At 36.5% G+C, this 22,651-nt stretch overlaps 1 protein-coding gene across 1 annotated transcript in view; it reads right to left on the minus strand.

The window, feature by feature from the left end:
* Window positions 1-2,429: 2,429 nt before the first annotated feature.
* The window catches only part of necab1 (N-terminal EF-hand calcium binding protein 1), a 63,825-nt gene continuing 43,603 nt past the window's right edge, over window positions 2,430-22,651 (minus strand). Inside the window, exons 7-13 of the mRNA XM_047383077.1 lie at window positions 15,527-15,648; window positions 12,842-12,918; window positions 11,333-11,380; window positions 8,156-8,268; window positions 5,525-5,602; window positions 4,123-4,214; window positions 2,430-3,107 (exon numbers count right to left, since the gene is read on the minus strand). Of these exons, the coding sequence (XP_047239033.1) occupies window positions 3,079-3,107; window positions 4,123-4,214; window positions 5,525-5,602; window positions 8,156-8,268; window positions 11,333-11,380; window positions 12,842-12,918; window positions 15,527-15,648 (559 nt within the window). The 3' untranslated portion in view covers window positions 2,430-3,078. The remainder of the gene's footprint in view (window positions 3,108-4,122; window positions 4,215-5,524; window positions 5,603-8,155; window positions 8,269-11,332; window positions 11,381-12,841; window positions 12,919-15,526; window positions 15,649-22,651) is intronic.

Here is a 22,651-nt window from a genome sequence, read left to right on the forward strand (position 1 = left end):
GTTTCTAACAAAAACTTGGATTTTATTGTAATTTTATGTAATTGCCCAATACAGAGTTGAAAATACTGGAAAGTGTATTAAATGCTACATGGTTTTAAAACTATTTTACAAATAAAAATCTGAATGGAGTCAGTACTTTATATAACCACTTTTTACCACAAATACTGGAAGTCTTTTGGGATATTTCTCTTACAGCTTCACAAATCTAAGAACTGAAATTTTTACCCCATCCTTCCTTGTAAAATTAATTATGCTCAGCCAGAGAGCATATGTACATCATGTCTTTGACTGGGTAATTTTTCCAGTTACTTATGCTTTGATTTGAGCAATTTTAGTTATGGTTGTATGTTGAAGGTTGTCCTGTTCTAATCCAATCTTAAGTCTTTTGCAGCCTTTTCTAGGTTTCTTTTTCCAGTTTTGCCCTGTATTTAGCTTTGTCTATCTGTGGGCATGGTGTGTAGTTTTGTGCAGTGTTTGTTTTCTTGCTCAAGCCAAAATGTTCAATTCAATTAATTTTATTTATATAGCGCCAATTCACAACACGTCCTCTCAAGGCACTTTGCAAATCAATCCAATTATACAAACAGACTGAGAAACTCAATTCTGGATGTGCTTCAGCATTGGTCGGTTAAGTAAAAAATAACACAATAACAAAATATTTAAGTAGCTATTTTACTATTTAAGCATTTTTCCTATTGTCAATTGTTAATTTCAAGTGTATGATTTTTTTTTATTCTGTTATTAGACCAGTGTCCCTAAAGACAGGAAGGGTCATTAAGTTGCTATTCAAAAGAAACTGCTGTAGTGGACAACCCAACACTTTATTATTATTATACTCAAGCACAGAACAAGGTTTTAACATAATCAAAAAATTATTTTCAAACTAGATGTGTAAAAATAACCTGCTTCCAAACCTTAAATCACAATGTTACATTTGGCTTTTTACAGCAACACAGCATGACTGATTAAAGTGTTTTGATCTTGACTTAAAAGACTGGCATAACTTGATTTTCATGCTGCAGTTGTATTAATGTAATATTTACGTATAAAATGGGGCCTGTTGCAGTCAGACTTTACTCAATATTTGTAAAATCCAACTTCAAACTCCAGCATTTATCTTGTGAAGCTTCCTAACTGCTGTGATATGAAAGACAACGCAAGAAGATGTCAAATGATAGTCAATAAAATGCAGTTCCTGTTTTATTGAAGCTGCAGTGCTGCTGTGTTTCCAAACAGTGGAGCTGTTTGCAAATATTAACAGATATACTCCCAGTTTAAGTCAATCATCACACACACTTCCTGAAATGAAATGTATTCATATGCCTGGGCTCTGTTCAAATTATGATTCACAACGAATCAGAAAAGTGTGGCAGGCAATCCACCTTTAGTCTGATATTCCTAAATAAAATCCTGTGCAACAAATTCCCTTCAGAAATCACCTAGTTAGTAAAAAGAGTCCACCTGTCTTTGATTAAATCTCCGTAAAAATGGAAATGTTATATGAAGGCTTCAGAGGTTTTTTTGGAGAACATTAGTGAACAAACAGGACCAAGAAGACCAAGGAACACAGCAGACAGAACAGGAAGAAGCTGTGGAGAAGTTTAAGGTTCTATTATTAAAATACACTATCCCAAGTTTTGGACATCTCACAGAGCACTGTTCAATTGATCATCTGAAAAAGGAAAGCGTGTTGCACAACTTCAAACATACTGAAACTACAGAAATCTGTCCTTTGTGTAACAGTGACAAAATTAAAGCCATAAGAAGTCCCATTAGAAGTTTCCTAAAAGACATGTGAAGGACACAGACAGCATGTCCTTTGTTCAGGTGCGGCAGAACAGTATGTCTGGTGAAATAAACTAACTCAGCACATTATCCTGAACACACTAATCCCACTGTGAAACATGGTGGTGGCAGCATCATGCTGTGCAGATGCTTTTTATCAGCAGAACCAGAGAATCTGGTCAAAATTGATAGGAAGATGGATGGAAATAAATACAGAAAAAAACCTGGGAGAAACGCTGTTGGAGACTGCAAAAGGCTTAAGACTGGGGTGGAAGTTCATCTTCCAGCAGGGCAATGACCCTAAAATACGGCAGTTTAGATCAGAGCAATGATATGTTTACTTGGGTGGACTGAATACAAATGCACACCACATTTTCAGATTGGACAAACATAAAATGTGAAAAAGTTAAAGGACACTGTGCTAGGCAGTTAAGGTTTGAATGAAAATGCACCAATGGCTTAGCATGGCTGTAAGACAACAAACCTAATGTATATATGAGTGGTTGTCATAATTGTTAAACATAAATGAAACATCTTGGCAAGACCACACAACAGAGTGGTGCCCAAACCCAAAATAAATATTTTAAGCCCAGTCTTACTAGAAATACTGGCAGGAACCAAAAACCCAAGAAACATACACAGCATACACAACAATATCATCTTTATTTGAGACTTTGTCTCAGTTCAACACATTAAAGATAGAAACTACAGAAATTTATTGAGCTCTCTGGAGCTGCTACAGTTGATACAATGTCTTTCTAAGTGCCCCATCTCTGTCTCACACACACACACACACACACACACACACACACACACACACACACACGTTTTATCTTAAAGGACACTAACTTAATAACAACTTGAGTCTAAATTCAAACTAAACCTAATTATGAATATAATCCTAAAACCAGAACGATATTGATCCAATGTCCTCAAAAGGACATCTATGAAACAAACACACCAACATTTCGGCTCTACTCTGGGTGATGTCACGGCGACCACGGTGACGATGTCAGACCAACGGATGGGTCACTAATGAGCTCATAGCTTTGTGGATCAAAGAGCTTCTTCTAGTACAAGTGCAAACAAACACACACGTGAGCTACTGGAGCTACCACTGAACTATGAAGGAACATGGAAAGTCATAAATACTAATCACCATGGCTTCACAAGTAATGCTGCTTTAAGGAGTGTGAGGTGTCTCTGTGGACTGGCGATGTGTTGACAGCGATGTGTTGTCCGTTTGCTCCTTACACCCATTGGTGATGATCGGTGAATGGTGCTGTGAAGCTTTCAGTTATTGTTGAGGACCCACCAAGAAGCTGCAGTCGAAACATAGACAATATATAATGTATTGGTGCTTAAACCCCTTAGAAAAACTAAATTTCACAAATTCAGTCATATCTAACAAATTAGAATAGCGCCGCAACTAACGATTATTTCAATGAAACTATTGAAATTTTTTTCTATTAACAGATTAATCAGCAAAAGGTGCTTATAGGAGATTTTGTACAGAATTTGAATCAAGCTAAAACTATGCCACTTAGGAGTTCTGGATAGAGCATATTTACAGACAAACAAGGTTTTTCATCTTAAATGCAAAGTCTAGACATTATTTGTATTGTTTTGGCTTAATTACTGCTCTGAGATGGTTCTTTCAGTAAATAGCATGGTTTAGAGTCTGTATACTCCAGTTAACGGCTATTTGATTACTAAATTATAGATGATTATTGAAATAATCAATTAATCCAATAAATTTTTCCAGTTCCGAATATAAAATATATAGAATATTATTTAAAAGTTCATTTATTACAGTAACTCGGTTCACTAAGTAAAACACATATATACTGTAGATGAATTACACAGACTGATGTTTTTAAGGAATTGATATTTATTAATTATGATTTTTTGCTTACAGCTAATAAAAAATATGACTTTCAAGATGAGAATGTTACATCAGAACAATAAAAAAATCTTTTCAATACAGAAATGTAGGCTTAATTAAAAGTGTGTTTAATTCCTCCTTAGTGGTTGTTATTTTTAAAATGTACTAATCTGACAAACAAACCTCATCTGATTTATTGAATATGACTGTATATATGATCAAAAGCTGATCTGAACAGTTGAGTTGTTAAATACTTATTTTTTTTTACCTACTGCGTGCATGTGGGTCTTTTTTATTTACCTATTTATTGAATTGCATTATTAATTTCCCAGTAAATCATATTAAAAACATGCTGAGAGGACACATTGGACAAAAGAGCCTGAGGCTTTTGGAAACTGGTTTAACCCCTCTGTTCTCTCTAAAGAGAATGAGCGATGTGGTGGCTTTCTTACCAGGAACAAGCATGGTAGTAATCGTCTCGGGAGTTTCCAGAAAGTCTACGTTCCCCCTCTGGAAGGTTTTACTGTAGTTAGTCTGTAGGTGGCTGAGAAACAGAAAAAGACATTATAGGGCATCAACATATTCATTTGTCAATGCTCTTCTATTTTAACATTTGTCAGGAGTATGAATCATCCTAGTTTACCAATAAAAGCTTTGACAAGCAGGTTTTAGTATTGTTGGATAGATGGACGTAATAACGTAATCATGCAAACTGCTAGTAGAACATGTTCTGTAGCTAAGCCCAAAATTATTCATACCCCTGGCAGATTTAGATGTAACATTATCTTCATTCAGCCAAGGAGTTTGTTTCTGATAGGAAATGATGAAGACGTCGCTCAAGATATAATAAAACAACGTAGGTTGTCAGTTTTAAAAACTAATTTATCTCTTTTTAGTTACATTTTATTAGAAAATGATATGCTAAAAAATTGTTTTACCCTTCTGGATTTTCAATGGAAAATGTCTTTGTGACATTAGAGCATTGAAGCCCATCTTGCATTTGCTAACTAGCTCTGTGCATGTTTCCACTGGTATTTTCCACCAATTATCTACGGTAATGAGCACCAAACACTTGAGATTGGAATGCCTCTGTACCATCACCATAATCTTTGGCTCCCTCCACAGAAGGATTTGTCTTGACTCTGACTGGACCACTCCAAAATGTAAATATTACTTGCAGTCAGAAGGGTTTGTAAAATTAAAAAATTACTTAAGACCTAAACCTGCAAGGGGGTTGGCCTTAACTGTATACTCATGGATGTTGAGTAGTGCTCTCATATACAGCTATACAACTGGTATAAAACATCTTGGTCATCGCAGGGCAAGAAAAAGGAAAGAGAAACATTGTTCTCATAATACAAACTTACTGTAAGGCTTTTTTTAAAATTTTAACTATTGGTGCCAATTTTAAATTAAAATGAATACCTTTTTTTTATCATTTTGAATAAATGTACTTAAAAAACATATGATTGTTTTACAATGTGTAGAGAATATTTAACTACAGCAAAAGATGAATAAAGATTGATTAAAAATTCATTATTAATCCTATTTTTCCAAGAAATGTGTGTGTGCCCTCCACATTTCTTGGATAGATAAATGTGGAGGGGATTGTAAAAAAAACAAAAAAAAAAACAGAACAGCAACAGCAACAGCAGTTTTTCACTGGTGCTTCTTCCCACTTTCTTTAAGCTGTTTTGTTTATTTTCCCATCAGCTTCATTAAAGTTCAAGATTAACCAAACCTTCACTGATAATGAGTCCGAACAGAATAAAGAGCATAATGTGGAGTTAATGTGAAACAATCCACGGTGCGTTAACTCTGGTGCGCGTGGGACACACATGCACAGATACTCACTTCTTCCACACGTTGTTGTGCTCCCAGAATTCATAGAGAATGAAGCGTGATTCATTCGCCAGCCTCTGAACTGCGATGCTGTCGAGTGCAAAACAAAACAGAGAGGGCACAAGTCATTCAGCCGCTAATTAAGGTGCTACATCATGTCCCCCAACAGAGCCTCTGTGTCTAAATTGTTCTCTGCACCCTCGCTGTATGCAAGCAATGTGGTTTTTACAACACAATCATAACCGCAATTATAAAGTAAATGCAATCATAATCTGACACAGTTGTGTTCGTCAGCAGTCGTATTTGCATTTTATTAAAGAAATAAGTTGAATAATATACTATGGAAAGGAAGAAACATGACAAAGCATGTAAAATGTCAAGCTCAGGCTGCTGGTTTGACTCTTAAACCAAAGTGACATTTTACCAAGAACTGACTCAGGTTGAAGATTTGTTTAGTCACAAAGCAAAAATGATAAACATTTTAGGTCTTGAGGCGCAGGAGAATGAAAATGTTCATGCTCTCCAACCCTCTGATACGCATAAGAGTAAACTCAGCTTAAGAAGAAGAACAGAACTTGACAGGCGAGACAAATATTTTAACACTGCAGCATCCTGATGTGTTTGAATTTTAGATGATGCTTATTATGAAATATCCTCAATGGCACGTGAACAATTTAGTAATTCTGAAATCATGTCAAGAAAGATACCAGTTCAAACTGCTAAACCTTGGAGAGGAGGATTTATTTAGTTGAGTTCATTTTAATTCTACTGATGCCACATTTTCTGTGACTGATTACGCATTTAGTCATTAGTATAGAGGAAGATTGCAGGCCAGACAAATGCACAACATTTTCCCAGGCCCCTATGGCATTGGATGAGGATACCTCCTTTTTCTATGGCTTGAGGCTGCTACAGCTCAGTAAATAATAAGTGTCAACAACACTCATTGTATCCTCACGTCAGACTATTTTGAGCATTGTTAGTGTTAGGATGAGCAGATTTATCATGTAGGCAGTGATATGTGTAAACTGTGTTGCAATTAGAAAATCATGAGAAAAGCAAAGCATGAAGTTACTCTTTAAATTATTCACCAGTGTGCTCATGCTATTTTAAGAGATCAAAGCTTTACAGGTTCATTATCTGGATAATTGATTTCTTTGATGGATTTTATTTCCGATTTTCACTAGATGGCCTGTTGTTGGCTGGAGACTCATCTTTACTCATTCTTCTTTATTTGCTGCTTAAAAAGTCAATTTTCTCATAAAAGGGATAAAAGAAATTCTTCCTAACTGTCTGATTTCGATGTACATTGCTCTCTTGGTTCACATTGTTCTTGACTGACTACAGTCAGTTTGTACAACTTTGACATTTCCAGGCATAGCTGATTACAATCACTTGTGGTGTTCCCCTGGGCACAGTTCTCATGTTCTTTCTTTTCTATAATTATTCTACTTCCCAATTATTCTCTTTTTTGAATTTCACTATTATGCTAACACCACCAAAGTTTATGTCTGTCAAACCTAGTTTTATGCTTCCTCCCCATGCCTGTCTGTTTAGTAGAAGCAAAGGTCTGCCTTGCTCCTTTATAAAGAACATATAGTTGAATGTACTATAGAGATGTTATGTAGTTAAGTCCTTTTTCTGCCTAGTACCACTCTTGCATGCTCCCCTGAATGACAAAACATCCCACATGGCTCCAGCATCATGCCATCGTGAGATCTTAGCAATGACAACAGGTGCATGACCTCTATTACAGTGCTTGATTAAAGATCTGCTCACTGAACTGAAATATGACCAAATGGTGTGCATTCCTTGAGTTTATGTTCAAGGAACTGATAAAAAAAAACACAATTTAGATATAGTCTGTGGTTTGAAAACTGGGGTTTTAAAGGATTTTAAACCTTTTTTAGTTAACCTATAAATCAGAGGTGCTTGAGCCTAATTAGCTTTTTCCTGGCTGATTTAGTGACTATTTCTTTAAAAACCATTTTCACGTAGTGTCAAATGCACAGTGAGCAACTGAACAACAGGCTCTGTCAATGAAAGGTCAGTTTGATTATTATTTATTTACAGTTTGTTCTGTGCATTTAAAAATGTATAAAGTGTTTCCCACACAGTAGCTGAAGCAGCTCTAGAAATGTTAAATGCTGTCACAAGAAACATTAATATTTAATTTTTTCACGGTTTCTACAACAGCAAATTTTGTGTTTTGGCGAGTGGAGAGTTTACGTGATAGTTTGAATGTGCTCCCAAGTACCTGCCGTATGTTGAACTCTCTGTTTTAGTTGAAATATACAATCATGTATTAAAATACTTTAACAGAACTGCTTGAATATTTCTAATCATTTTTCTTCTCTTTCCTTATGGAAAAGTATTCCATTGTATTCAAATGTTAAAATGGCCCAGTCAAAGTCCAGACCCAAATCTAAATCGAAATCTGTGGCAAGACTTTAAAATGACAAGTTCAGCGACATTCCATCCAAGCTGACTGCGGTAAAAACGTCAGTCTCGACTCGTTATTCAACCCTGGTAGAGACATACATTTCCAAAGACTGTTTTTTTTCCCCTTCAACTCCACAATTATTTACTACTTCACGCAAATGCAACAAATGAGAAAGAATAATAAAGAGAATATGAACTGACTGTAAGCATCCTGTCTGGACGCAGGCACAGTCCATGTACTGCCTGAGAGCCAACCGAAACTCCTCCAGCTCCTCCTCCAGCACTGACAGCTGCCTCTGGACTATTAGGATGTGCTGTGAAGACAAAACACACATACAAAATGTCATTTTCCTTCTGATAGGTTTAAATCAAGTTTAAATCATTGGCCTGTTTAGATGTATGTGACGAAACACTTCTCTGAGGACCGAGATAGAGGCAGAGTTTGACCTTTTCTCCTTTGACAATAAGGGGAGAGGGGTGTTAAAACTCATCTCCTGGTTAAGAGATGTGAAGAACAGGAAACACTTGGCTTAATGGTGACAACAGACAGTCTGCTGATAATTTCCTGAGGCTGATGATGTTACAGGCACAGCGGCAGGTGAGAACAGGAAGTGAATGGTCTGCATGGTGGCTGTAAGGTACACTGTGTCCGTATATGAGGGCAAGTTTTCTGGAGAGGAACACAAGTCGAGGAAATGACGGAGTGTGTGCGGACAGGACGTAAGTCTCAGGATCCTTACCCTGCAGCTTATTTGGGAGAAAGATACACACACACACATGGAAACACAAGTTGTCAAACACAGAAACAGCCACACATCAGACTGGTCATTATCGGTTTCTTCAGTGTCCAATTTATCCCAAGTGACACACACCGTTAAGCCAATTACATGTTGATTCATTCATACAGACATCTGCACTGAAGCAGTAATGGGACATCATGTTTTCACATCCATATTCACATTCCTTCAACTTTTCATGTCACATTGCAACCACAAACTTCAATGTATTTTATTAGGATCTTATATGATAGACTAACACCAAGTAGATGAGAATTGTGAAGTGAAAGGAGAATAATCCTTGTTTTTCTTTTTTAACAAATAAAATCTTTGTCGTCAATTCGTTTTCAGACCGTCTGAGTCAATACTTTGTAGAACTACCTTTTGCTGCAATTACAGCTACAGGTCTTTGTCTCTACCAGCTTTGCACATCTAGACAGTGAAAAGTTTTCCAATTCTTCATTGTACAAAGCTCACACTCAGATATGTTGGATGGATAGTTTCTGTAAACACAAACATTCAAGTTTTGCTACTGATCTTCATTAGATTTAGGTCTGGACTCTAACTGGCCCATTCTAACATATTAATATACTCTGATCGAAACTGTTTTGTTGTAGCTCTGACTGCATGTTTCAGGTTGTTGTCCTACTGGAAGGTGAATCTCTGCCTCAATCTTTTGCAGCCTCTAACAGGTTTTCATCCAGGATTGTCATGTATTTATCTCCATCCACCTTCCCCTAAACCCTGTCCCTGCTGAGAAAAAGGTTCTCCACAGCATGATGTTGCTACTACCATGTTTCATGTCAGGGCAATGTGCGGAGCGGGTTGTCTGCCACAAAATATTTCACATGTAAATTCAGTTAAATTACATACAGATGGGCTCTACTTCCTCATAAGGTGACTGCTGAAGAATTTTATTTAGAGGTATCAGAATAAATTGTGCACATTCAAATGTATAGCACACCTTAAAGATTTTATTGGCAAAGTACATTTAAAGCATTGTATAATTTTCCTTCCACTCCACAAATATGAATTACCAGGTTTTGCCAACTATTGAAAATTCAAATAGAACACATTATAGTTTAAAGTTGTGACATGACAAAATGTGGGAATGTTGAATTGATTTAAATAATGTTTGTAAGACATCATAAAATAAACACGGAAATAGGGATAAGTTTGATTTTCTGCTATCATGTATATGAGTCGCTTATTCAAACTCTTTACTGTGAGGTTTTAGCTTGCTCAATTTTAAGATAAACCACTTTTTTCATTTTAAATTCATTTTCATTCATATTCACTTTTTGGTTTGAAAGAATATAATAACAAATGTTGCACTCCTTGGCTCTGAAATAATGTAATTGGTCCTATTTCTCACTTCAGATACTTTATTAGCATTAAAATTTTTAGTTTTAAAATAAATGTTTTGCTAAATTTATCACAGCTCTCATGCTGATTATTATGTTTCACATTCTATATGTTTGCTCGTTTTGGATGCATTTTATTAACAATAGAGTTGCTTTCTGATTTATTTTTCTCTTTGCCTGCATGATGTATCGGGTCTTTTTTCATATATATTTGTTATGATTGTTTAGATTAATGTAGCATAACTCCCCGCATGGATGTAAGGTCCGGTCCATGTCTCAATTTCCAATTGGTGCTCACATTGGCAATGAAATTATGATTTTGCTATATTGGTAAAAACATTAGTTATCTGAATGTCTGCTATGTTTACCCCAAATTAGTAAATAAATCTCAAACTGTTTTGTAAAGAATCTCTATGTAGTGTAGAATCACCTAGTTAAAGACTGACCAGTCTCTTTTAGATGTTGAATAAGCAGATGCTGTCACATTCCTAGAAATAACACTGAAATAACCAATTTATTCATTGTAATCTGGATTCCTAAAATTAAATATAAACCCAGTCTCTAATGATTGGACCTGCGAATAAGAAATAGAAGACTGACTGGTTTTTCTGGAGTTTGGCGTCCTGGGCGGTAAGCCATAGCACCGATTTTAAAACCTGCCACATCCTGCATTGACTTTGAAATAATCTTGTTTGGGTCATTAATTACCATTCCCATTATCTTGACATTATTTAACTAGTTCTGCAGAAATCTATGAGCAAGTTAGTTTTTTAATTTGTAGTTATTTATTTTTCTGCTTTGGCATTTAGTCAGTAATGATTGGCCCAGGCTCTCTGTAACCACCATTGGAGATACAGTCACAGTCCACTTAGCCACAAGGCAAGATTATATTTTGTAATCCTTTTGTCTCCTGTTTAGTTATTAGACATATAACTATTGTTTTGATTGTTTGATAATTCATCAAGACATAGAAAATAAAACAAATGTTCTACATTATCTACTCAGATCTCTATCTACATGTCAAAAATCGTCATACCCATGTCTAAATAAACCTTAGACAGACTGATTAGGGGGAAGACAGAAAAAAAGAAGGTAACGCTGCTGTTTCTATGGCAACTGTTATCTTGTCCTTATCACCGTGGCCTCTATGTCTGTACAACCCCTCCATGTGATAGTGGAGGGATAAACACAGCATGGTCACTGCATAGACAAAGGAAGATGAAAGGCGATAAACCAACCAATTTGCTCTCCAGAACTTCCTCTTCAACAGGCTCCATACGGATCTCCTGCAAGAGACGAGGAAGCACACGACCATAAGTTCTTCTTTCACTGTGGTACAGCATAAAGATGTACATTTCCTTAAAATTTACATATTTATATAATAGGTTTCGGGGGATAACCTGTAAAGACTATATAAAGTTGTAAAAACCTCATCTAAGCAGGGAGTTAAAGTTAAACACGAAGAAAATCATAGTGGATTACAACAAGAAAAATAAAATAACCACCATTAAAAAATGTTATAATTTGCTTTGTGGACCATTATTGCAACACATTTCCATATTATGCTGTACACATGGAAGGGGACAACTCTTCTGTCATATTTGCAATCATGTGAAAAAAAGGACACTCTTCATCAGCCTGTGTGTTTTTCTAACACTGTTTGACAATTTTAATTTTAACAACACTGAGAAATTCCTAAAAATACAACCAAAGACTCTACAGAAAGCCAGGCTAACCACTGATACTGTCGTATTTTAGATCTATAAAAGGCCTATTTTAAACTCATTTATTCTAAATTATTGTAGACTTTAATCCTAGTTCTGGTCCCGTTTGTCAGGCATGTTTTAGATGTTTCCCTGCTCCAACAAACCAGATTCAAATGATTTAATCACCTCCTCAGCATGTTCTGCAGAAACCTCTTATTGATCCCTTTATTTCAATCAGGAGTTTTCAAAAAGGGAAAAATGTATAAATGCATGATAGTAATGAGCCCTCTGGAAGAGTCTTATGGATAGCTGATTTCATGTGTGATTTTGTTGTCTAACTTATTACTTCTCTATAAATGGCTCTCTTTTTATTTTTCATACACACAGCCATATTTAATAAATTAGAATATGTGTTCCGATGAGGCTCGTTTGTCATATTAAAGGGAATCTTTGAAAATAAATTTTAACCAGGTGTTAAACAAACTTTTCACTAAGTGCGCATTTCAATATTAAAAATGTTTTTTATTGCTCTGATGTAATATTCTAATCTTAAATGTGTTTTCATGTTTCATTAGCTGCGAGAGGAAAATAATTAACAGAAATAAATGCTTGAAAACCTCAGTCTTAATCTATATAATATGCTTCATGTAGTGAATTGAGTTACTGAAATAAATGGACTTTTCAATAATATTCAAATTTATTGAAATGGGTCTCTATATGTACTGCTAAACAACCAGTCTGCCATTTTCTTGGCTCAGGTCCCATTAAACCTGTCACGTCATTTTACAACACATTGCTTTGGCTTCAAGTTCACCTTATTTCTCCTCTACTATGTGTATGTGTTTAAAATGTGATCAGGTGCTGTTTGACACTCTGATATTGTTATAAATCTACTCATTATAATTTGGAGCCAGTTTCAGGGAATAATGTAAAGACCGGATGGATGAATTGCTGAAGGCAAACAGAAGAAACTAGATGCAAAATGAGTTGTAAGAAGGAAAATATAAAAAATAAATATACTGAAGAAAAAGGTGAAGCAACCTTTTGTTCTAGACGGTCGATCAGCTTCTGCAGCCTGTTGACCTGAATCGTCCACTGACAATCTTCATCGTAAACACCTGGGGGAGAAAGGAAGATGCATAGAGTGAGCTGGATTTTAAACAACAAAGGTGAACAGGTAAAACTTGCTGCATACATTATGTGTATTTAAAATATTTTTATCCATTGATCCCTCAAAATGAATACAGGTATTTCAGGGTTTCCTTTCATGTCAGGCGCCAAACAATCACGGCGATCAATAGGAAAGCTTTGAGCCCTGTAATCGCTTTGTTTGGGTCTTGTGTTTGTTTCCCACATCTGCTGGCAATCACAGCAGGGGCTGCACTGGAGAGGCGATGAAGAGGTGACGGTGTGCAATCAATGGTTAAAAAACAACAAGAACTGAAATGGAGACATTCAGTCACATCTGAAGCAGGCAGGAAATAATTTGTATCATGTTTGGAAACATGTGGAGCATTTTCACTTCATTCTAAATAACTATTTTGGTAGAGATTTAGTTTGAAGGAGCATATTGACTTTGACACACATATGCTTAACAAAGTTTGTTACCAGCTGGAAGAACTATTGGATTGTAGGAAATCCCAGTTAAACATGATGCTGATAAACATTTTGTGCAGCTAAAAATGTAGATATTAACTATACATATACAGGTCCTTCTCAAAAAATTAGCATATTGTGATAAAGTTCATTATTTTCTATAATGTAATGATGAAAATTTAACATTCATATATTTTAGATTTATTGCACACTAACTGAAATATTTCAGGTCTTTTATTGTCTTAATATGGATGATTTTGGCATACAGCTCATGAAAACCCAAAATTCCTATCTCACAAAATTAGCATATTTCATCCGACCAATAAAAGAAAAGTGTTTTTAATACAAAAAACGTCAACCTTCAAATAATCATGTACAGTTATGCACTCAATACTTGGTCGGGAATCCTTTTGCAGAAATGACTGCTTCAATGCGGCGTGGCATGGAGGCAATCAGCCTGTGGCACTGCTGAGGTCTTATGGAGGCCCAGGATGCTTCGATAGCGGCCTTTAGCTCATCCAGAGTGTTGGGTCTTGAGTCTCTCAACGTTCTCTTCACAATATCCCACAGATTCTCTATGGGGTTCCGGTCAGGAGAGTTGGCAGGCCAATTGAGCACAGTGATACCATGGTCAGTAAACCATTTACCAGTGGTTTTGGCACTGTGAGCAGGTGCCAGGTCGTGCTGAAAAATAAAATCTTCATCTCCATAAAGCTTTTCAGCAGATGGAAGCATGAAGTGCTCCAAAATCTCCTGATAGCTAGCTGCATTGACCCTGCCCTTGATAAAACACAGTGGACCAACACCAGCAGCTGACACGGCACCCCAGACCATCACTGACTGTGGGTACTTGACACTGGACTTCTGGCATTTTGGCATTTCCTTCTCCCTAGTCTTCCTCCAGACTCTGGCACCTTGATTTCCGAATGACATGCAGAATTTGCTTTCATCCGAAAAAAGTACTTTGGACCACTGAGCAACAGTCCAGTGCTGCTTCTCTGTAGCCCAGGTCTGGGGAATGCGGCACCTGTAGCCCATTTCCTGCACACGCCTGTGCACGGTGGCTCTGGATGTTTCTACTCCAGACTCAGTCCACTGCTTCCGCAGGTCCCCCAAGGTCTGGAATCGGCCCTTCTCCACAATCTTCCTCAGAGTCCGGTCACCTCTTATCGTTGTGCAGCGTTTTCTGCCACACTTTTTCCTTCCCACAGACTTCCCACTGAGGTGCCTTGATACAGCACTCTGGGAACAGCTTATTTGTTCAGAAATTTCTTTCTGTGTCTTACCCTCTTGCTTGAGGGTGTCAATAGTGGCCTTCTGGACAACAGTCAGGTTGGCAGTCTTACCCATGATTGGGGTTTTGAGTGATGAACCAGGCTGGGAGTTTTAAAGGCCTCAGGAATCTTTTGCAGGTGTTTAGAGTTAACTCGTTGATTCAGATGATTAGGTTCATAGCTCGTTTAGAGACCCTTTTAATGATATGCTAATTTTGTGAGATAGGAATTTTGGGTTTTCATGAGCTGTATGCCAAAATCATCCGTATTAAGACAATAAAAGACCTGAAATATTTCAGTTAGTGTGCAATGAATCTAAAATATATGAATGTTAAATTTTCATCATTACATTATGGAAAATAATGAACTTTATCACAATATGCTAATATTTTGAGAAGGACCTGTAACTGAAGGTTTTTGTACCTGAACGAGCACAAGATCACTTTGAGGTTGTATTTTGAGACAAGTGCCAGCGCAAGATTTTTGGCTAGTCACCTAAATAAATGTATATTTATTTATTTTTCTTCTTTTATTTGTCACAGTCTTTGGGGGGAAATGTTCTTCAGTAGGTCAGCCCTCAATGAAACATGAATATTGGCCACAAAAACTCTGATCTGTACCATTTTGATTTTATACATGCATATCCAAATCCCCAAAGCACCATCTGAGCCTAGCAATTCCCCTCTAAGCTCTCACTGGCCTTTATTCTCTGTCTAACCTCTGCTTACTTCCCTTCCACCTCTGTGTTGTGCTATCTGATCTGCAAGGATGTGCTGTCTCTGACCCTGCAGCTGTTTCTTTGCAAACAGCAACACCACAGTGAATTATTTAAAGTGAGCATTAGACATAAGCCCACCTGAATTGACAAGACTGAGGAGAGGGTTGTTGGGAGAGAGGCTGTTGTTCCTCTGAAGCCTTCGATTGGAACGACGACCTGAAAGCTGGATGGACAGAACCTCTGGCTTCACAGGGCCCTGTCTGGAGGCAGAACAGATAGATTATTAATCTGAAATCAATTCAATTTAGTTTTTTTTACTAACACCAATTCACAACAAATGTCTTCTCAAGGCACAAAACAAACAAAACATCCAATTTATACACTGAAACATACAGTCAGTTAAATCTAATCATGCAGACATATTGAAAGCCACTTACATATATTCCAATCAACTTGATCCTATTTATTAACCTCTTAAGCCCAAAGGGGTTTTGTGAAGTTTGAGCTCAAAATAACATGCGCAAATCAAACAGAATTTTTCTGAGAATTGACATACTGTATCTAACCAATCATTATGTTAATAATTATGTTTTTCAAATGGGAGTGATAATTCTGGCCTCCCTTTGCTGCTGGTTGAGTAAAACCTGGGTGGTTTGTGACCAAATGTATTTTTTGGAATCTGTGAGCTCTGCTTACAGCAGACATGCTGGTTGTGTGTGTAGAAGTCATGTGGTGAACAGCTGAGACTGAGTTTTCCAGTTATGTCATTTTGTGAAGTTTTCCAATTTTCTGATTTAATTGTCTTCAGTTTTAACTGTTTTTGATTGTAGAAATGATTTATATCAGCTTTTAGCCAAGATTCTATTATTTCTGTATATACAACACATGTTTATGTTTAACTAATGGAACTTGCAGTAAAGAAAGTAGAATAAAACAAAAGTTAAATTCTGCCCCCAGGATTAAAGGTTGTGCTTAATGCAGTTAAGTTCAGTTTATAATTAGAACAGGTGGAAGTTTTCTATTAAGGAAATCCAAGCGATTGCACCAAGTCACTGACTTTGCAGCAGACACTCTTCCTGAAGGAGCATTTAACCACAGTGGACAGCCAATTGCTGCAGAAATGGCTCAGGGTAATCTAATGGCCCGTTTCCATTAGTACCCACTCTACCTTACTCGTCTTGGGTTGGCTCTAGTCCACACAGTTTGGTTCGTTTTCCACTACATTTGAGTACCATCTCAATGTGGGCCAGATTGTCAAAAAACAGTAAAGTAATATGATTTGTATGTGATGCAAACACAACAACAGCTGCTCAGTCTGTGCCTGTTGTCACACTAAGATGTGCACATTTTGAAGAATAAGCAATTTTACCCTTACTATAGTGTTAAATATATATATTTTTTGGGAAACATGGGATGTGTGGATGAAATTTAGAACTAAAGCTAAATTATCTGTATTAAGTAAGATTAATATAATTTTTAAAGGTGCAAATTAGAACCACAGTATGTTTAAAAAAATCTCTTTATGTATACATTTTCCATAAAATAAAAAATAAAAAAATCAAATCAGAAATATCAGATAGACATGTAGTTCTGTACTACAAGTTTTGTTTGTATCAGTAGGATTTTAATGCTATATGTAACAAGAAAAGTTTTAAGCCTAGTCTGGCTCAGTGGGTATACCCATCCCGCAATCAGAAGGTTGTGGGTTCGATTCCAGGTTCTCCGCTGTCACATATGGATGTGCCCCTGGGCAAGGCACTTAACCCAAGTTGCCTAGCGATCAGTGTATCAATGTGTGCGATTGGGCAAATGAGGCTAAATGCAGTTTATTTACCATTTACAAATCTGCCTCTCACTTGTAGTGTGAGTGAAGAGCTCTGTTGGGAACATCTGAAACAATTACTGATATATGATGGAGTTTCATTAATATGTAGGAAAAAAAAACCTACACTCTATTTAAAAGGGAGCCAATCACGGTATTGTTAGACATACTTTTAGAAAAACGTTCTACAGCATAGCGAGGGATCTACATTTAAATCATTTTCCTAATATTAAGGGGCATATAAAATAATGTTCATGACAGTTAGTTTAGGAGAGGTTTAAATTTGGGGCAGCACTGAGGTGACTATATCAAGCTAGGAATGAATTTTGCAAACTCAGAGTTAACCTGCTTTACTCCTATGTTCTGTTGTGTTGACATTGACACTAATGTCAGTGACAAGGTGCATACTGCCAGAGGGTGACATCACCTAAGATTTATCATACCGCCGTCAACTTGTTTGGGCGCATCCTATGTAGAGATTCTGAGGGCACACTGATTTTTTTAAAGCGAGTTTATTTTTGGTTCTTTACACAGACCCTATATTGAAACCTCTTCACAATTCTATCTGTTGTTTCTTTTTAATCTTAAGGTTAATTGATCTTTCACAGCCTTGCTTCGGAACAAATAGGTCAGTGTATGTACAAAACACAACAAAAGGCCTGAGCATTGAAGCAAAATTAATGATAAAAAGGCTAAAACAACTGATAAGCCAAATACCAAACTGATCTGTTGAATTTCTAAATGGAAACTTAGAAAATAAGATGTCTGAATTCCAGGAGAATTGCAAAAGCTGCTCAGTATCGCCTGGTGATCAGTGTCATGACTGGAGAGTGTTTTATGTCAATTTATTTTATAAACGTTCAAAATTATTTTTAAATTTGCAAGTGACCCCCAAACTGTACCAAACCATGACTTATGCGTACCTCTACACTCTTAAGATTGTTACCCTCCGTGTGTTCAGCAGAGGTTTTTGGTCTAATATTAGCAATACTAACAGTCACAGTAGTAATAGTTCCCAAGCAACTACTCATATTGCCAGTGTTTGCATGATGAGCAAAGCTGTTTAAAATGAAAGCCACTGGACTCTACCAGTGTCAGGATTAGTGCAACGAAGGACCCCGGAATGCAGACAAGCAGGCAGCATGACGGTAGGTGAAAAAGATTTAATGAACAAAAAACAAAAACTCACTCACAAGGGGAGGCAGGAACCAAAACAATAAACAGGCAGGCGAGATAAGCATGGCATGATCCAAAAAACAAGGTGACATGATCTGAAAATGATTCCACAATGAGTAACAGAACAGGTGTGTATTTATGGAGCGTGAACCAGGTGAAGCAAGAAGACAGATTAGCTAGGTGCAGGTGAACCGAATAAAGTTGATTGACAGGAGAAAACAAAACGTGGCTAGAGCAGAATGAAAATCTAAGGATACAAACTAATAGAAATACAACTAGAAAAACATGAAACTAAAGCATTACCAGATCCAAAAAACCTAACTTGATAAAACATGAACAAGAAGACAAAAACTAAAGCATGACCAGAAGCTTGATTCAAAATCTATCAATAATAATAATAATACTAATAACAATAACAATAACAATAATAATAATAAGAAACCAAAAACACCCACAAATCATGACAACCAGAGACATGTGCATAGAAAACATTATATATGCAGTTATTGTAGGGGACCTAGCTTCATATTTGCCAAAATTTAAGTTATTTCCAGCTAACCTAACCATACTTCTTTTACATTCCTGGCCCTATTTTCTTTTTTTAATGTTTTATTTTTTTCTGTGTTAACTGGTTCCCTGGTTAAATAGCATAGAAGCTTAAGAAAAAAATTTGAATCTCATTTTTCATACAGCTGCATGTTGCGAACCCGTAATGCAAACTAATGTAAAATTCCCAACAAATAAAGTGATAATTTACATGTGAATAGGTTTAATAGAAACAATCTTATTCATGTTGATCTATTTCTGTTAAAAAGAGAGCTGCAGGGGCATATGACACCACTTAGTCTGCATCCAAATCTGGTTGAAATGTAGTGTGAAATATCCACAAGCTGACAATCTAGTAGGTAGTATAGGTAGTCTGGTGGTGAGTCATATTCTCAGCAATGTAGCAACTTTAATTGGTAAAACTGTCAACTTAAAATGAGAAAAAGAGGAGTTTGACAGCTGAAGAGCAAAGTGTGAGGCCAGAGAAATAAGGGCCAGGATAAAGTTGGTCACCTGTGTTTAAGTTGTAGAGCCAGTGAATTATTTAGAAAAGTAAATTAGCAATTATAAGCAACCCTTTTTGAAAAGTCAGAGTGTAAAAATTGTAATATTTATGAGTATATGTGTAAGACAAAAAAAATGCTCTGTGAAAATAAACTGTACAAGAAGAAGCTTTCAAAATTAATATCACCTAAGCTCAAGCTGAAGTTCAGCTTTGCATTGAATGGGATATTTATTTGCCCATAGCCTTTTTACAAGCACAAAGGCAAATTAAAAGCCATTACAACAACAACTCCTGATGTTTGCAAGAGCACAGTGATTACATTCAGATGCACTAGGGGATTTCTCAAGTAGCAAGAACACTGACAGTGAAGAGGCAGCTCTGGCAGTGAGGGTCAGTCACTTTGAAATGATATAAAATAAAAATGGAGAGATTTGGAGGAGGTGAAGAGAGAAGAAAGGAAACCAGAAAATGTCTGTCAGCTAAATAGGCTCATGACTATCTGGCTCTTTGGTCATAAACATGGTAATAATGGTAAACAGGACAACAAAGAAGCCATGACCAACCTTACATTTTAAACATTTATAACCTTTTAAATGTTAATCTGTCATTTTTACAAAATCACCAGACAATTGTAGAGAAATCCAAATGTATCTGAGAAAAGGTAAGGTAAAAAGTTTGTAGTATTATTATATCTGTATCTGAGACCTAAGAGGTCTTTATTAAAGATTACGTATTGATAAACTTCCTATGGCTGAGCACCTGGTGAGCCCCAATTCAATAGATTAGAGACCAAATATATCTATAGCCAGAAAATCACACTTGTTTAAGTGTAAAACATGGCTAAATCAAATTTGCCCTTCTTGTTGGTGTACAGCTAATAATTAGTCTCTTAAAATAAATTTCTTTGACACTAAAGAGCCTTTTGACTCACAAGCAAGAAACGCACTTCCATGTATGGAACTGCCTATACCTGTCAATGGCTGTAAACCGATCTGTACAGTTTTCTTGAGAAGACGCCTTTCCAGTCAGAATATGTCAGAGTATAAAGGACGTTTGGCTGCTTATTGGCAACAGAGGACAGAGAGTTTGTTTTTCCATCAAAAGCACTTTTTGCCCTGGGATTTTGGAATAACTGGAATTCTTCATTTACGGAGAGCAGCAACCCAAACTTCAAGAAAGCAACGCAGTTCAGTGTTATGGTGACAGATATCTTTAGCAGATTTTACAGCCAGACCACCAAGGCAACTGGAGCTGTTATTTGTGAGTATAAAGTTCATTAGATACAAAAATGCTTTCTTTTATAGCTGTTTTAACCATTTTTGTGTCACCTGTCAGATTGCATTACATCAGTAACTGAACTATTCAAACATAACTCCTGTTTGTTTTCTACAAAACCTTTCTGCTGCAACCCTTTTTTTCTGTGTCTGAGCCAAATGACAGCATTTGACAGCATCTGCACCTTGATTGTATATTAGTATTTTGACTTGCCTTCCATTTACAAGCAATGTAGTGTTAGCTTGAAAGGAGCACATGTGTCAGATTCCCTGGGTATGGTGACAGTTTGTTAGATTCTGTTAAATTTTGTTAGATTTTATGTTTAAATGTTGTCTGGACAGTTTACTACGGTGGCCGGCGGGTGCAAACCAACATTACAAAATCTAAAACACAAACCTAAAGACAAACCTAAAGACAAATTAACATTTCAGAAAACAATTTAACAAGTACCGAAACACATTTACATTTCAGAAAACAAATTAACATTTCAGAAAACAACTTAACAAGATGCAAAACACTTTTACAAGTACTGAAACAAATTTACATTTCAGAAAACAAATTAATATTTCACAAAACTATTTAACAAGATGCGAAACACTTTTACAAGTACTGAAACAAATTTACATTTGACAAAATCAACCGGAAAGGGAATGTACCAACGCCGAGGCTGACCCGGAAATGATAACGGTTGCACTCATTTGTGTCCTTCAGGGGCTGCATCCTTCGAAGGCCATATTCATTGGCCGATTACGTTACAGCGCGGCGACGAAGGCTGTCCCAATTCATGAATCATGACTCCCTCAAATGCTGCCGACAAATGTGTCCTTATTTTGCCCGATTTGAAGGATGCGTTGTGAGTATCCTTCGCGGCCCATCATTTCCCATCATTCATTGCGGGTCGAAGCGGATTGGTGACACAAATTAACTTCTACAATGTTTTTAGTGCGGGAATATAACTATGTAGACGTGAAATATCTGCTTGATTTATCTAGACATCGCTTAATTTCAAATGTGCTCCAACATGTTCGGAGTTTTCCGTTCCCGGCGTAGTAACCGGCTCGCCTCGCCAGTCCTACCGGCGGTGAGGTGAGCTAGCCCGGTAGAGATCTGACCGGACTATCGGCACTAAGCTCCCGCTGGCAGTCATCACAGTGAACGTTTAACACAAGTGATTTCTAACAGTTTATGTTATTATTTTAATTGTTACTGAAAATCGATTTAATATTTCAGGTGATATTAAGGTTAACCAGAATAAATGGACAGTTTTATGTAATCCAACTGTATCGCTGGAGAGTGTGATTGAGAATAAATAAGCTTTTCAATATGAATTTTTAATGAAGAAATGTGCTATATGTTTTAAAAGTTTATTTATAATTCAGCTAGCATTATAATTTCTGATTCCAGGTAAACCTGACGAGGAATACACCTCCAAATGTAAGTGAATCTCAATAAAGAAGTTAAAAGTTTGAAAGAGCATGTTTTAGGCATTTGCACAGAAATATTTTAATATTTTCTTCAAATTAAGACAAATGTAAAATTAAAAAAGGCTTTATTTTTGCTCTGATATTAAGTAAAATGTTTTTTTTTGGTATTTTCATATTTTTGTTTAGGTACAAAGCAGCAGACGTGCCAGTTTATTAAGCTCAGGGGTGAGAACCACCACCTTTTTACTGGAGCTAAAAACTCAGCCACCGTGGCTTAGAGGTACAATAACAACATTCTTTGCAGTCAGTTTCTGTCCAGTTTTAATAACTCCTATTTTTCTAACTTTCATAAATATCCATCCAGTGATTAACATACTTCTTTCGGTTTAGGACAATTCTGGAGAAGATGGACCAACAGGGGAAGGTCATCCCCTTTGCAGGACAAAACAATGTGGGACAATTTGAAAAAAAAAATAATAATTTAGAGTATGTTCAGAAGTTCTCATGTCACAAAC

Source organism: Girardinichthys multiradiatus, chromosome 13 (genome assembly GCF_021462225.1).
Source record: "Girardinichthys multiradiatus isolate DD_20200921_A chromosome 13, DD_fGirMul_XY1, whole genome shotgun sequence".
NCBI classification, from domain to species: Eukaryota; Metazoa; Chordata; class Actinopteri; order Cyprinodontiformes; family Goodeidae; genus Girardinichthys; species Girardinichthys multiradiatus.